The 15,899-nt window shown below is 39.1% G+C and overlaps 1 protein-coding gene across 1 annotated transcript; it reads right to left on the reverse strand.

The window, feature by feature from the left end:
• Window positions 1-526: 526 nt before the first annotated feature.
• On the reverse strand, window positions 527-15,452 carry rnd3b (Rho family GTPase 3b). The gene is made up of 5 exons (XM_020536459.2): window positions 14,964-15,452; window positions 14,587-14,674; window positions 6,591-6,700; window positions 2,948-3,082; window positions 527-1,746 (listed from the first exon to the last, which is right to left on the reverse strand). Exons 1-5 carry the CDS (start codon window positions 15,105-15,107, stop codon window positions 1,495-1,497), a joined length of 729 nt encoding a protein of 242 aa, XP_020392048.1. The 5' UTR covers window positions 15,108-15,452; the 3' UTR covers window positions 527-1,494.
• Window positions 15,453-15,899: the final 447 nt, after the last annotated feature.

A 15,899-nucleotide genomic window follows, 5' to 3' on the forward strand; every position in this document is an offset into this window, starting at 1 on the left:
CCATCGACGATTTCCTTCCCACCTCCCCTGTCCAGTCTGTAAGAATGACTAGGGGTTAGTATTTTGGCGAGACTGGCACAAAATGAGCTTGAATTCTACAAACACAGAATGATGTCACAGGAAGCCAGAGCTGGCTTTTTAAAAATCTAACAGATTTGTCCCATTTCTTGATGTCTTCACATAATTCTGCAATTGTTTACACTTCAATATATCCAATTTCCCTGACAAAAAAACAGAACTCTCATTGCACTTCTGGTTCTCTTGTGAATGATCATATATGGTGTCCCCTAGTTACTGACCTTTCTGGCTCTGGAAGCAACCTGTCCTTAATTTCTTTATCTAAGACCTTTATAAACTTTGAACACCATTGTTCAAACTCCTTGTAATCATTGTTCTACAATCACAAGAACAGACCCAACTTGCCTTTTCCATCCCTATGGCAAAGCTTGCTTAGTTTCAACCTATTGTTGTTTCCATAAACAACATATTATACCCGCTGGTGTAAAAGTATTAACCAAGACGGTGATCAGAGTTCTTTTTTTATTTGGCAAAGAAATAAGTATTCTTTGTAATAAATCATAAGCTATAATAAGCTCAGATTAAAAATACAATTTAGTGATCAGGTAAAGAAGAGTCTGCTCATTATAAACAGCTTGAATAATCCTAACTGGTGGTTTTTAAAACAAAGAATTATTGCAATAATTTACATCAATACTGGATTACACTTCCCAAAAAAAATACTATACTTCAATAAATACTGCCAAAACATTTGAATGGACTTACAAGTTTCAACATTCAAAAAAAAAAGAAATTGTAAGACGTTCTACAGTTTTTGAAAACATTTCATAATTTAAGTTTACAATATCTAATACAGAGAAGCTTTTGCCAGCCATTATATACCACCCTAAAGCATCATGATGCACAAAAGCACTGTTTAGTGAGGAAACCAGTTGTTCAATGGTGTTTGATGGAGTGACCTTACTTTTTGCTGTGATGATGGACAAAGTGCAACTAAGCGCCCATTATATGTTCGATATTATTTGGGACAATATTTTCTCCACCTCAAGTCCTTATCAATACAGCATCCTTGAAAGAATGAAGTACAATTGTTATTTTGCTTGCTGTGATGTTTTCCTTTCTAACCCTCCCCCACCCAACAAGCTCTTGTGACTATTTCTGGTGGCCCTCTCAAGTCTTTTGACTCGGCATCTCTCTATGACTTCCAGGGATTCAAAAGATTATCATTCTCTCAAATTCCGATGACAGCATCTACATCCATCTTTTTTTCAGCTCATTCCGCTTGCTGAACCCCAGGGTCCCACTCATAAAAAGGTGGAGGATATCTTTTCAAAAGGCTATTTGAGACACATTGGTATGTAAATGATGCTGCGCACTGCTTGTGGTCTTTTCCTTTTCTGTCAAAAAAGCCTTTCATTCCACATCATTATAAATTTTGTCTGACTGTGTCCATCTGCTCGCCCAACCTCACCATCCTCACATCACAGTGCAACTTCGAGCCTTGTCCTTTCGCAAGTCTGGGGACACTGTGGACAGTTCTGGTCTACTGGGCACATGTGAAATCCTTTTTGTGGCTCGTTTTGATTGGTTACGTTTGACGTTTTTGTTCGGCTTGTTTACACAAGCCAGTGTTGCCACGTGAAAAATGTCCCTTACGCTGTTCTCAGAAGACAACGAAGAGCATTCTATATACGTTGCTGCTCCAATCTGCTTGGCCATGTTTGAACCCTGAAAAGACAACAAATTGTGATTTAATAATGTATCATCAAGCGGTACATTGGACATCATTCCATTTAAAATTACAATCATAGTGGAATCTTGGATAATCAATACAGTAGGTTGGCAATGAACCTTTTCAATGGAAGCGTATTTGTTAAAAGTATATAGTGTACAGTCAATTTATTGATGCAGCTTTTAGATGGAATAATCTAATGACAGGAGGTCTGTTGGCTATTTTTGAGGGGAGAGTGGATAGCAGCTGATTTCAAGCATAGGGAGGTAGTATGAGAACAGAACACAATTAGTGATATCAGCTAACATGGGAGCCAGGAGAGCGAGGTTACTATGGTTATGATCTTGCTGTAGTTCTGCAAAGTAATGTATTCAGAAATATGTACATGTTTCATTATATAATTATCTAGACAACATATAAAACTCTAAAATCAACAACGGACAACGATAACATGGCAGGATGCATTGTTTACACAAGCACCAAGAGATGCCCCATTGCAAAATGATTGTGTGTTATAACTGATGTTGCTGTTTGATATTCCTCATTCATAAATCAGCTCTGAGGTCAATTAACAAACCCTAGTCAGTCATGGGTGTGATTTATCACTTCAAACATTATGAATAGGCTGTTGTGAGGATCTTGAGCTGACTATTATGCAGATAAGTTACTGCTGGTCAATTCACAGAATGCCTGAGCTATAACTTTGTCAGGAAAAGGTTTATTTAATCTGCTCACTGGATCTTAGTCTTTATGGTGGTTTTGTCCTCACTTTTTAATCACATTAAACATGCACTTCATTATCACAAAACACACAAAAGGGGCAAAAAAAAATGGCAGCTATGCAGCCATAGGTAGCGTTTATATAGTTATGGCCTCAGTGTCATGTGCAACTTTGGCAGGTAGCAGGGTTAGAGGTGGAATGGTAGACAACTGAAGTAGTACTTCAATTTACTTACAATACCATGATCAGTTTTGGGATTGGCAGTAGCATCAACACTGCTATCTACACCAGAGCTACGTACAGCAATTAAATTACATGCAACTTCATTAGTTATTTGCTGTTTAAAACTTCTGTTGAATGCAACAAAGATGCTGGGATCATCATGCTGTCAAATGCAAGCTTAAAATGAGAAGCACACCATTTTAAAGCAGCACAATTGACTTTCATTGAATCTTGAAAATCAAAAAAAAACTTACCTGATCATAGGACACAGGATTCTGTCGGTGATTGGACAGTTCCACTAATGTTGTCAGGTCTGTCCGCAGATCAGATTTGCACCCAACTAACAAGGTTTTTGTGTTTGGGCAGAATTCCTGGATCTCACCTTTCCACTGGAAAGACAGGAAATATGATAATGAAGCTCAGGTGAAATTAAAGTCCAGTTCTTTTCAAAGTCATTGCTTGAGGTTGCTGCATGCCTTTCAGGAAAGCATTAAACAAAGAACTATTCAGCATTATTTAACAAGTGAAGGCAACAGACAGCATGTTAATACTTAGGAATAATACTCCAAGTGCATAAAAAAAGTAGTTAATTGGAGATAATATCAAAGTTTGGCTCAGTGTTTATGACCATAATACAACAATGAGCTTTTGTGCCTTAAATCACTCGAACAGACAAGGCTACACTGCAGGCCTGAATGCCAAAAAGGGCCTTGTGGTCAAGTCAAGTGATGTCAACTCGCAATGAATTGTTTACCACAAATTGTGAACAATGCACAGCTGGATGAACAAGTGAACTTCATGACATTTATCATTTTTAAATTGCTTGCTAGCTGATTGCAAATTACAGAAAGATAATTGTCATACAAGTCACAATCTATCACTCTTTTCTGTCATTGTCACTGCTAATGAAATTGTACTCCACGAAGTGTACAATTCAAAGCTACGCATTTAATCAATAATGTGTATTTGAATAGTCCCTTCCAATTAGGAAAATTTCACAAGGAACTCCATAGGAGTTGAGTAACAGATCCAAAAATGGACATAAAACCAAGCAGGTATTCAGTGAATAAAAGCTTGATCAAAGATTTTAAAATGAGCATCTTAAAAAAAGACAGAAAAGGAGGCTAATAGAGGGAACTTAAAAGCCTAAAACCAAGAAGATTGAAGACATATTTTTCCCCCAATGATGAGATAAAAGCACTGGGGTCTGCACAAGACAACAAGACATGTAATCTGTGGATTGGAGGAGAGGACTAGAAATGTTGGTGTGAAGTTCAAGGCTTTTAGAATTGAAGAAAGGAAGGGACATGACCACGGATTGCTTTCAACAAGAGAATTTTAAAAAGCAAGGCACTGACATCTAGTTATCAATGCAAATTTGTGACCCGAGGGCAATGATCAAGGAGTGGGACACTTGGGAGATACAGGCAAAAGATTTTTGTCTGCATTCAGGTTTACAGAGTGGAAATTGGGAAAGCATCAAAATAGTTGAATCTGGTGGCAACAAAAGTACAGATGTGGGTTTTAACAGAAGGGAAACTGAATTGGTGTAGAGGAGATGAAGCACAGGATCTGTTTGGTGGACAGGATATAGTACTCAGAACGTCTGCCCAGGGCTGAATAAGGTATTTATGTTGCAAAGTTTGGTTCAGCCTGTGACACTGACTTTGAAAGAGAAAAGAATAAGATCACACGAAGTGCAAAAGATGAAAATATCATTATTAAGGCCCCCATAAGATCAGAACTCCATGTTCTACAAGTGGGTTTTGACAATTTCAATTCAGAGTTGTACCCAGTAGATACGCTACATTTTAATCCATTGGGCTAGTGACTTCTCAATGGTAAGGTGGTGACAGCAGCAAGTTTTAAACAAAATCACCGAGTTGTGCAAGTCCTAAATGCACTAGTTGTATCTCCAACGACGAGTACATTGTGTTATATTACTGAAGATATTATTCTAACAAAGCGACAGGTGAATGAGTTAAGGCAATGTAACAGGAACCTGGCTCAACCCCTCAACTTGCTCAGGCTATTGAATGTGCTGATGATCTTAGTTGGGCTGCTGGTTGCCTGCAGAGATCAATTTAAAAACAGAACATGTGATTTTCATCTGGAGACAGACTACATGAAATGAAATTGTGTTGGCAAATTCACATCACGATTTGTGTATGAAGGAAGTGGGGGTAGGGCAGGGGAATTGGAGTAAAAGAGAAAGCTTTGTGTCATTAAGTTTCTATGTTATTTGGGTAGGTAAAAGAATAACATGACACAAGGGCAGAGTAGGAGTGGAAGCTGCAGGTCATGCTGTGAAAACAGAACATTTTGAGTTCTATTCAGGACTGTTCAAACAGAACAGTTCAGAACTGTAACAACATGAACAATTTCTGAGAACATGGTGCAGGACAAACAGTTCCATGGAAGGCAGGTCACCGGCCAACCGTTTATAAGACAGCAGAATAAATATTGCAATGTGCCTTTACTTTTGGCCTCTACCAAATTGAGAATTAATTTCACCCCTTTCCCCTACCTTCACCCCAATGGCTTTGGTTTTAGAAATTGCTGATCAACATTCGTTTATAGCATTCGAGATGAAAAGAAATATTATGCAGCAAAAGTTTACAGTTTGGCACAGTTATGGGATTTTAACAACTCTTGAAAACGTAAGCTAACTACCCCTCAGTTCTAATGTTGGATACAATTCAAGATTTGACTCTATGATGTATCTCCCTGACATAACTTGCCTTCACACAAATACTGAAGATTACTCAGTGAAGTATTCACTGCTTTGCTCACATACATGAAATCTTCCCAGTGACTCAGTCACTGGATTTCAGGCTGCAATGAGGCGAAGTCCACAGCTGTACTCCAGGGTTCAAACAAATGGGAGCCCCTTCAGTAGTAAGAACCAAAGCAAAGCAATGTACACAAAGCTATTATTCTAACATTTATTAACACAGGCACAGCTGCCTTCTTTCCATAAGAGCCTGAACACAAGGTTGCTGCATTCACGATGACGTTGACTGCAGTTATCACTTAGTCCTGCTTTCAAATTTAATTCAGGTTATTGGAAGCAGCAGACTTTAAATCCATTGGTTTTTTGATTGCATCTATTTTAGTCTGCTATTATTTTTGGTCTTATTTCAAAAACAGCAGTTAATGATTTGCAATTGACTGTACTATGCCACCAAAAAGAAACTTATAATACCAGCAGATTTGAAATTGCTTAAACAAGTGACTAAGAAATGCTTGGCACTGTACTCATTGAGAAGAATTCTCTCAATCTTACAATATATCACCTTCCTTCAGAACTCGATATTTTTGATTCCAATGTTTTGTGCCTCCAAACAATTAATTGCAAGCTTGAGGGCAAACTTGAAAGTTTTAGTCTGATTAGATCATCATGTTCCACTGAGATCAACTCACTTCCAGGGAATGGCATCCACACCAACGTGTGACATCACTGCAAGTGGCAAGCCAAGGTATCAGCGCGGAAATGACTGAATGAGAACTTTCTTATCTGGACGCAATTACTGCATTGTCAAATACAAGATAGTACTGTATGCTCTCAATAGGTTTTCAGAAACTGTTCCAACTTATCAGTATAATATTCAGGAACAAGTCACGTAGGGTAGAAAGAGGCATGTCTACACGACTAACTTGCTAATCAAAAATAAGAGAGAAGAAAAGATGGTTAACTGAAGATTCTTAAGTGAGGGCCAATTGATCTATTCGAGCATAACTCCACTTGGGAAACAAGGTGTCAGGGAGTGAGAAATTAGTGTCTCTGTGGGTTATGACAACTACATTATTGACTAAAACTATGTCACTTTCTGTCAAAGAACTTGTGCCGCAAATCTCAATTCAATTGTGTCTTAAAATAATCTCTGGCACACCTACCTTTTTAAGTACACTGTCAAGGGTCTCTGGGCGACTTATATCGAAACAAATCAAAACAGCATCAGAATCGGGATAGGAAAGCGGCCGGACATTATCGTAGTAGGGGGATCCTGAATACAAAACAATTCCAAAATGTCAGTCATACAGTGGGTGTTTTAGCAAAGCACAATATCACAACACAACAAGAAATGTTTCATGCTCATTATTTGCATTCTTCAGCTTAATACTCCTAACATATATGCAAATATAGAATGCCCCAGGCAATTCGTTGTAGGCACAGCAGTTTAAAACTAACAGACAGCTCAGGCGAAAAATGTAATTTGAATCCTCAAGTCTGGCAAGACAGAAACTGTAAACATTAATTAATGTAAAACAGACAAGTTTAAAAAATTGGAAGCGAGAGCCTTCGGAATATTTAAATCTGCAAGTTTAAGTTTATAAATTATGTTGAAAACAGTCCTTCAAACTCATGTTACTTGAACATAACTGTTATCACTCGCATTATTGGTACTACAATACAGGGAGAAGTACTTGCATTTACATAGCACCTTTCACATTTTGTAACCTTCCAAAACCCTTCACTTCAAAAAAATGAAGTGTTTTTGACTATTTTTGAAATATAAATTAGGGCTGCCAACTCCCTGGAATTAACCAAAACTCTTCCACAGTAGAGCACAAATTACTGAGTTTTCCTGCTCCCTAACAACTTCCCCACTTCAGTTTACCTATTTCCTGCCTCTTATGCATTGAAACCCAGCTTTTTTGCTGATGTCACATGGTTAGAAATCTCAATCACACTCTCCAGGAATAGCTCCTGAGTTTGCAACTAATTTTTGATACAGGCAGAAATGACAACTAATATGGTTAGACCATGCTATGGACAAAGCAGAGAAAAACAAATAAGTAATTGGTTTTCATTCTGTTATCCAAGGGACACATGTTAAATATGAAGGTGGGGAGGGGGAGGGGTACACAGTCAGATATTAGAAGAACTCAGATGGGACTTCTTGCATTTACTTCAATACAATGAAAGCCTCATTCACAGCTTTGTTACCTCTAGATCTTGAAACTCCTGGTTAACCTCCAAATTGTCACCTTCTATACCCTTGAGTTCATCCAAAAGACCCTGCTGCCTTGTACATATAACCTTGCACCATGTTTAATCATCATTTTCTCAGTGCTCCCTGAGCAACAATAATTCAGTGTGGCAAAACATCACTTTCATACTTATCCTGGTTTCAAATTCTGCCATTGCCTCACCACTCTGCATCTGTAACTTCCAATCTCTGTGCTTCTCCATTCTTACCTATTGAACATTGCCAGTTTTGTGGTCTTTTCACAATTGGTGCTTCAGCCATTCACCTCTGACATTTTTCTACATTAAAAGGTGTTACACAAATGCGAGTGACTCTCGTAACGTGGCTTCCCTCACTTCTGAGAGAGTGTCAACATATCCTCAGTACTGCACTGAAATGACAGACTACATTGTCCATTGCAATTTCTGTGATGGAATGGAGCGAGGTTCAGTGTGACAAGAGCACCATCACTGAACCTTTCATTGAAAAATAGATGAAAATGAAGGGGGACAGAGAGACACAGAGAGAGAGAGGGAGAGACACAGAGAGGGAGAGAGAGAGACAGGGAAATTGTTGTCAAGATTTAGAAGTCAAGGAGGGGGATGTACTGTAAAGTTTGGCAGTATTAGCAACTTGATTGTACTAGCTATATAATGGCCACAACATTGCCGAAAACCCTCTCTACAACCTACTGATTTGCACCAGCACAATCCAATGCTCATACAGCTGTATATTTCTGTAATTAAAAACACTTCAAAGGATATCTAAAAGCAACAGCTTTGCAAGCTATATTGAGTTAAGTACCAAAGTTGCCATCTAACAGCAGCTGATCTACATTTGTACCACATGGTCCTAAAAATCAATTCAGATGGTCTAATGTATTATCCTCAATAAACAAAAACAGAAATTGCTGGAAAAACTCAGCAGATCTGGCAGCATCTGTGGATAGAAATCAGAGTTAGTTTCGGGTCCAGGGACCCTTCTTCAGAACTGGACTGAAACAATAACTCTGCTTTCTCTTCATAGATGCTGACAGACCTACTGAGCTTTTTCAGCAAATTCTTTTTCAGATTTCCAGCATCCACAGTTCTTTTGGTTTTTATCCTCAACAAACACATCACAATCTCAACAGCTCAGGAATTTGGCCTCTAATCTGACACTGCTATTTCTTGTTCATTCATTAAAATCAGATATTTACTTCTTTACACAACAATGGAGTTTGAAAATTTGATTCTGGCTTTATTTCCAATAAACAATGAATTTCAGCAGTTCTAGAAAATGCTGTGTTGGAATTCTGCACCTTTATATCCAAGACTGTACTTTCATGACATGGCTAAAGATATTTTACTTTTCCCTCATTTAAGTGAATTTCTCAAATTTGATAAACAAGGTGCATTGAAAGAAGAACTGAGTGGTATTACCAGTGATATCCATTGTACAAGGTGTAGGCAAGGAGTGAAAGGCTAAAATCATTGAAGTCAAGCTCTGCAAGTTTAGTATCAGACCAGCATAAAGGATCACCTGAACATAATGGACTTAAAAATGGGAATCATATCATTAACATTGATAGGACGGCCTGACTGATTTACCCTACTATGTTACTGTCAGGCCCCACCCAACAATTTGCTTCTTGCTCCTTGCATTGCAATTTAGACTTGCAATATCCAATCACATTGAACTGAGGAACTGAAACAAACAGGGGTTGAGTGGCTAGGTGTCTCCTGCATCACCGATTGACGAGTCAGTCAAATTCAGTCATATACTTTTAATTTCAGTCTCATCATGTCTGTAGTCTTTACTGAATTAATGATGGTCCCATTTGAGCTTCTGTCGCACTGGTATGCTGGAGCACGAGCAGTTGACAAAGATAAGCACATTCCATAGATCTGAATGTCAACCATTAGGAATTAAGTGGTCAAATACCATAAGAATCTCCTTCAACACTAAAGTGAAATTGACAAGAGTTCACAGACTACTCAAATCAGAGTTGTGGCCTGCTGAATTGAAAAATCTCATCTGTAAATCTATTTCAATATCCAGAAAGGAATGAACAGTACAATACTCTACTGACTTCTCACACAAGTCATTATTCGTACCCATTTTCAATTGTCACTCCCAAACAGACACTTAACAATATTAGTTTTGATTTGTACACAGTCCTGATACAGCGATCTGGGTAAACACTCAGCTGTCAATCAACTAATTTTAAACAACATTGAACCTTTTTTTAAGAAAATGTCAATTTTTTTTTTTTTTTACATAGAGTAGGCAATATAGAGAGATCTCATTTCATATTTTTCATTATTCTTGCATTATCCTATCTAGTTCAGTGTTTAAATATGCTTCACAAGTCATTTTTTTCCTTTAGTAATTAACGCAATCCTTCCAGCTGGTTATGCGGCCCAATTAGAATTTCCCCAGAGAAGCAAAAGCTAATTTACTTCAACGCTTCACAGATGTTCCCCTGTGAAATTAAAAGATACAATGAAAATATTGCCTGATCTTTCATACTAATCACCTGAGAATAGCATTTAACACAGATGCACATGGCTGCCGTAAATGCCTTTAGCAAGAAAATAAAATAAGGACTCGAGAATCCAAGTAATACCCGATTGCATTAATACTTTACAGTCTCTTTTGTTATCTTGAAGCTTCAAGCTAAACTCTTGTAGGCTGCTAAGAGGGCACTTATGAAGTTCAAACCAAAGAAAGGCAACTTATTTACACAAGTGAGGAGACTACTTTGTTGGGTTCAATCAAATTACAGGTCTGGAGGAACTGGATACGACTATGTAATTCTTAATGCTAAACTGGGAATTGGGGCAGGGTGAAAAATTCACTGATGATCAAAAGAATTTAGATTTAGGGAACTCTGTTGTATAAATATGATAATATGTGACCACTGTGTATAAGTAAGTTGAGCTCTCTAATATGATATATCACAATTGGAAGCTTACAGTTTCTCACCTGGGACTTCAGTGAAAATAGTTCAATAAAATCTCCTCCCACTTGCATCTTAGGACACAAGGACCAATTTTAAAGACTGACTGAAACCATAAGATGGGAATTATGTCTACAAAATGGCTAAGCAATATGCGATGAGTTGAAGAAAACAAATGTAAAACTGATACTTGAAGTTTAACTAACTGAACCACTATAAATCAATGTGTGCATATGGGGAGGTGGGGGTAGGGGTGCAGCATGGGGCTTGGATGCACAAGGCTTTTGGGTGTAGTTTTGGCAACACACGGCAAGTTGTGTTACCAATAGATCAGCAACAGCCACACTGAAACATGGCCACATCGTATCACTTTTGCTGTCCAGAATACAACTGAATTTCTTTCTCAACACTTCTGTTGCAACTTAAAATTCATACTAACACGTTGTACAATAGCTCCTCTCAGTTTTTGGAGCAAGACATAATGTTGCCAAGAGGCTGGTTATCAAATTGTGTCCAGTCATCAACCGAGTGTGACTCGTGTGCAAGCCTTCCAAGATGACATCATTCAATCTGATTTGAATGAAATACAATTAGTACTGGAGCTGTAGTTTGGGTGTGGCAAGGAGCGTGAACATCTGTTTCTCTTCTGTGTCTTACTTGCAAAGCACTGTAAAAAGTAGAGAATTCAGAACCAATAGTGATTAACATGATGACGCATCTATAAAATGATCGAGTGTGAAGGCTTCCAAAATACCTTACAACCATCAAGGTATTATGCACACCATTTAAGGGTGATCCATTTACAAAAGGTACACAAAATACTAATTTAAGCAGGTAACATTGATGTCTTATGCACACTGGCTAAATGCTGCAGAGTACTGAAGATCAAAGAATCTTCAGCAGACTCCACCATTCACACAGCAGTCACAGTATTCAAGACAGGATGCGGCTCATATTTTTCAAAGATCTTTCCTGCCAGAATAGTGGATAACAGAATATTGATTTGGACAGTGAGACAAGATAAGTGATCAAACAACTGCATCTGTCTGCAATTTAGAGGTTTATCTCTACATGCAAAGAATGTTAAAACTTCTGTTCCAAAAATAATTAGCTGCTGCCAGTAAACTGTATGCTCTTCATACTCACAATGAACTGCAGAGTCCATGAGTTTATACATAAACTCCAAAATCTTGCTGGAGGATCAGTTTCAAAAAATGCTATGCCTAGCTCATTACATATTTTGACCATCTGGCCAAAGTTACTTCTGGAATGTTTTCCAAAAACATTATACTCATAGCCAAAAAGGACAAACAGTTAGAGTTGCTGAATAACATTTGAGTTTTACAAAATCATCTCAATTACTTATTCAGTGTGATTCATGTGCACAAAATCTTCGGCATGCACAATGAGAATTTTTCAACAATTTTCCAGCATGAAAATATACACTTATGATCAAATATTGTTTGTAAATCTATAATTGTTTCCTAAGTTCCAGGAATAAAACACAGTCATTTAGTGTTACAAATTGTAGCACAGTATCTGCAATAAATAGCAAGACAGTCATTTTAGCAGCTCAAGAATCTTGTAATGGAATCACCTACATTGTGATTTTTTGCTTAAGCTCATTAGAAATCTTCGGGTCAATTCACAAATACATTAAATTTTATTTCTGAAGTTTGCAAGAAACTCTGATATATGTTCATTGTCATTAGGTTATACAATCTCTAAACAAATACAACTTAATTACAAGCTTAAAAACAACCCTCCAGTATTTTGAGGGGATTATTCTCAAACCATGAATCATAGTGTATGCATTTACACAAATGAGCCCATTTAACAAAGGATAGACCAAGTTCATGATCATTGCTGGACTTCAAACGTAAATGGTACACCTTCTCAGAAGCCTATGTCAGTGCTACTTTGAATTAGAGAACAAGGAATGTAGGAATCTTGTGATCACGCTGAGTTCTGACCTCTGGTAAAGCCATCGCTTTGGTATTAGAGAGCAGGTGCCCCAACAATAATCACCACCCTTGGTTTCATAAGTTGTTTGAAAGCTTTTGCTTTGTTTCAGTAGGGATGTTTAATGTGTTTTGAACTACATAACTGTGCTGGGTCATTAAATTTACTAAGAGGGATGGGTAATTAACTGGCCCATGATGGTCAACGCTGTGGAGCAAGAGAAGTTAACCAAATATTATCAGGAACAACACTCAGATTATCACATGTAGTGGTATCTAAGTCACGATATTCCTGCCACATCACTTTTCAAAGAAAAACATCACGGTGTTCCTGCTTCCCAGAGAGAGGAAACTAAAATCTAAGCAAACATTAAATTTCATATTTTAGTACAATAAAATTGGAATGCCCCATCCAAGGTGCTCCATTATTGTAAAATGGAAGTTTCAAAATTAAATCCTCTCTGACTGCTGTCCACACAGTTAGTTGTTAAGATACCTAACTTAGAGGAAAAATGTATTCAGTTAGGCATTCGGATACGCAAACTTAAAAGAAAAGGACAGACTTTGGGAAAGTCAGCTTTACTTGTTACGTATTTTAAGCTGTCTGCTTATAGGATCTATAACTACTGTCTGAATTTTGATATCAGTACCTTAACAGGCATAATTTAAAAATCAAGATCATCTTGCCCAAAAGGAATCTCCTACAGTGTAATGAGTATAAAACGGGTACATACAGCGGGAGAATTAAGAAATATGACCGAGGAAGAATCTCATTCCTGTCCAAATGAACAGATAATATTGCATTCAATTCTGTTTTTGAGTTTGGGGCAGCGAAGACCAAGTATCGTGTAAAATCTGGAGTCATAAAAAACCTTGTGGAGAGGGAAGCAGAGAGAATAGAAATAGCGACTGATCTATAACAGGGGGCGACATTCTCTCTCTCTCTCTCGCAGCCGCTCGGATTTGAGATGCGGGCAGTTTTTGATGGCTCGTCAACGCAATTCCTGACATACCAGTCTGGAAAGGGGGCATTCCAGCGCCGTTGGATAACGGAGATGGAAACCATTTAAAGAATAGTTAATGGGCACAGGTTTCTGCAAGCAATCAAACTCCCCTGGTGGTGATCGAGGCGTTCAATTCGCCTCCGCGCTTAATCTTTGATGCGCCCTGAGAAGACAACACTTGAATGCTCGCAAATTCTGGCTGAAGAATTTTGGACCATCTCCCCACGATCGCTTCCAGAATTCTTCGAAACGGCAATATAATCATTGCATGAAATGCGCCCACGCAGGGATTTGACCATCAGTAAATAAACAGGGTGTAAATGCGGTGGGTGGATGTTTTCCGTGACTTGAGGCGCAATTAAATTTTCGCACGGGTAAATCCATTTCTCTTCTTTTCCAAGAATACGGCATTCCCCCCCCCCCCCCCCCCCCCCCACAAACATTTCAAGTCTCTGGGGGGAAAAAAAAAGAAACCTCCAGGGGAGGAAGGAACTGGCATCTTCCCAATTTAGCCCTCCCCTCCCGCTGTGCCACTAAATACCCCAACTGAACCAGAAAATTGAAAGGAATGTGCATTCCCCGATTTCAATGCTTTCGATTGGAAACTTAGACAACTGGAGCAGTGCGACAGGCAGGAGGAACGCTCTCGGCGGGCGATTTTTTTTCTTTTCAAGATCCTGACGATTATAAAACATCAGTGGATCAACCTGCCTTCACACCTGGAATGCCGAGAGAATGCGATTTAAACCAGCCGTGTCTTAGTTGTATAAAGCAAACCACGTACTGATACCAGCCCCATTTGTTCAGCCTTCGGTCAGCGGTGTTCACAAAATCTACTTGGAATATCAGTCTCCCAAACCTCCCACTGGGTCGGGGATAAAACACAACTGTTTCCTTGATGGTGAATGGACAGGTTACTAAACCGATTGTGGCTTAAACCTGGAAGGTGTTTTAAGATGCTGCCTGGGTTCATCCAACAGTACTTGACAGTCCTGGATCTCAGATGTTCCTTACCTGAGGTATCCCAGAGACTCAGCTCTATCCTTTGTGTTTCTATTTCAAAGCTGGCTGTGTAATTTTCGAAGACCGTGGGCACATAGCTCTGGGCACAAAGAAAGTAGAATACACTAAACATTTTGAAAACGGATGGCAAAAGAGAGAAAGTATTTAAAACAATCGCACGCGTAACATTCGTTATGAAAAGGAACTGAAAAGTTGTTAAATCGCGTAAAATGAATCCCAGCCATTAAGAACGTTGATTCAGGGATACATGTTAAAAATTCATTTAAAAATGACAAAAGAAAAAATGCGTCGGGTTCTTGAAAAAATTGTAACTCAAAAAGAAACATTAGTCATTTCACATAGGCATTCATTCAGATGTAGCAACATACCTCCGGGAAACAATCCTTGGCAAAAACGTGCAGCAGAGCGGTTTTTCCACATTGACTATCTCCCACCACAACTATTTTACATTTCACGGTTTGATTATCCATTGCGTTTTTAGCAAGCTTCTGGCTTGGCCTTCTTTCCTTCATTGACGTAGATTTGGCGTGAGGGTTAAAAAAAAATCAAAAACAAAATTTCGCCGGGTTGCAAAACGCTGGTGACAAACAGCCGTTTAAAAGTAGAAGGTGATGAGAGGAGCGCTGACTTCTTCTATGGAAAAAAAAAAGCGGGGCGTCTTGCGGCTTATATTTATCTGTCTATCTATCTACCCACCTCCCCAGCACTGGAAGCTCCAGCCACAACTACTGTTGCCTTGGGCTCGTGCACCTTCTAATATAACATCTCTAAGTCCGTGGGGACCTCTAGGCCAGCCCCTGTTCAGCAACATAGACTAAGGGTGGAGCTAGAATCAGGCTGAGGCTTGTAGTCCAGAAGCGCAGTTTTCTCTATTCCAAGACTGAAGCTCCGGACTACAACCCTCTCAATGAACGACGCCGAACAATCCCGCCTCTTCTCGTCGCTGATTGGGCCCTCGCTCACCCCATTGAGAAGACCAGAGCCCGTGCCCACTTTTTCCAGAGCCGATTGGCTCATCGCGTGATTGTGACGCACCCTGACGCGTTGCCATTGGCTATCTCCCTTGCCATTCGGAGGAGCCACCTTGCCCAGAATCAATCAGTGTGCTGCCGGCCCTTGTTCCAGTCCATTGCTCCCCCACTGCTCACTGCTGGGAAAAGGGGTCATGTTCTCATAACCAGCTAAATGTTGCAAGCGCAGAATTTCCCATTTTTTTCCCCATTGCTAACCAAACGAGCCGCATGATCCAGACCTCAGCTTCATGTGGTCATTTTTGGATTCCATATGTATTACCATTCCTGTCC

Source organism: Rhincodon typus, chromosome 7 (genome assembly GCF_021869965.1).
Source record: "Rhincodon typus isolate 14 chromosome 7, sRhiTyp1.1, whole genome shotgun sequence".
Taxonomy (NCBI): Eukaryota; Metazoa; Chordata; class Chondrichthyes; order Orectolobiformes; family Rhincodontidae; genus Rhincodon; species Rhincodon typus.

Excerpts from the sequence above, each read along its gene's own strand:
- rnd3b (XM_020536459.2), bottom strand. The coding sequence starts at position 15,107 with ATGAAGGAAAGAAGGCCAAGCCAGAAGCTTGCTAAAAACGCAATGGAT. Across the intron at positions 14,675-14,963 it reads CCAAGGATTGTTTCCCGGAG|AGCTATGTGCCCACGGTCTT; the intron begins GTATGTTGCTAC and ends CTTTGTGCCCAG. Across the intron at positions 1,747-2,947 it reads ATCCTGTGTCCTATGATCAG|GGTTCAAACATGGCCAAGCA; the intron begins GTAAGTTTTTTT and ends TTGTCTTTTCAG.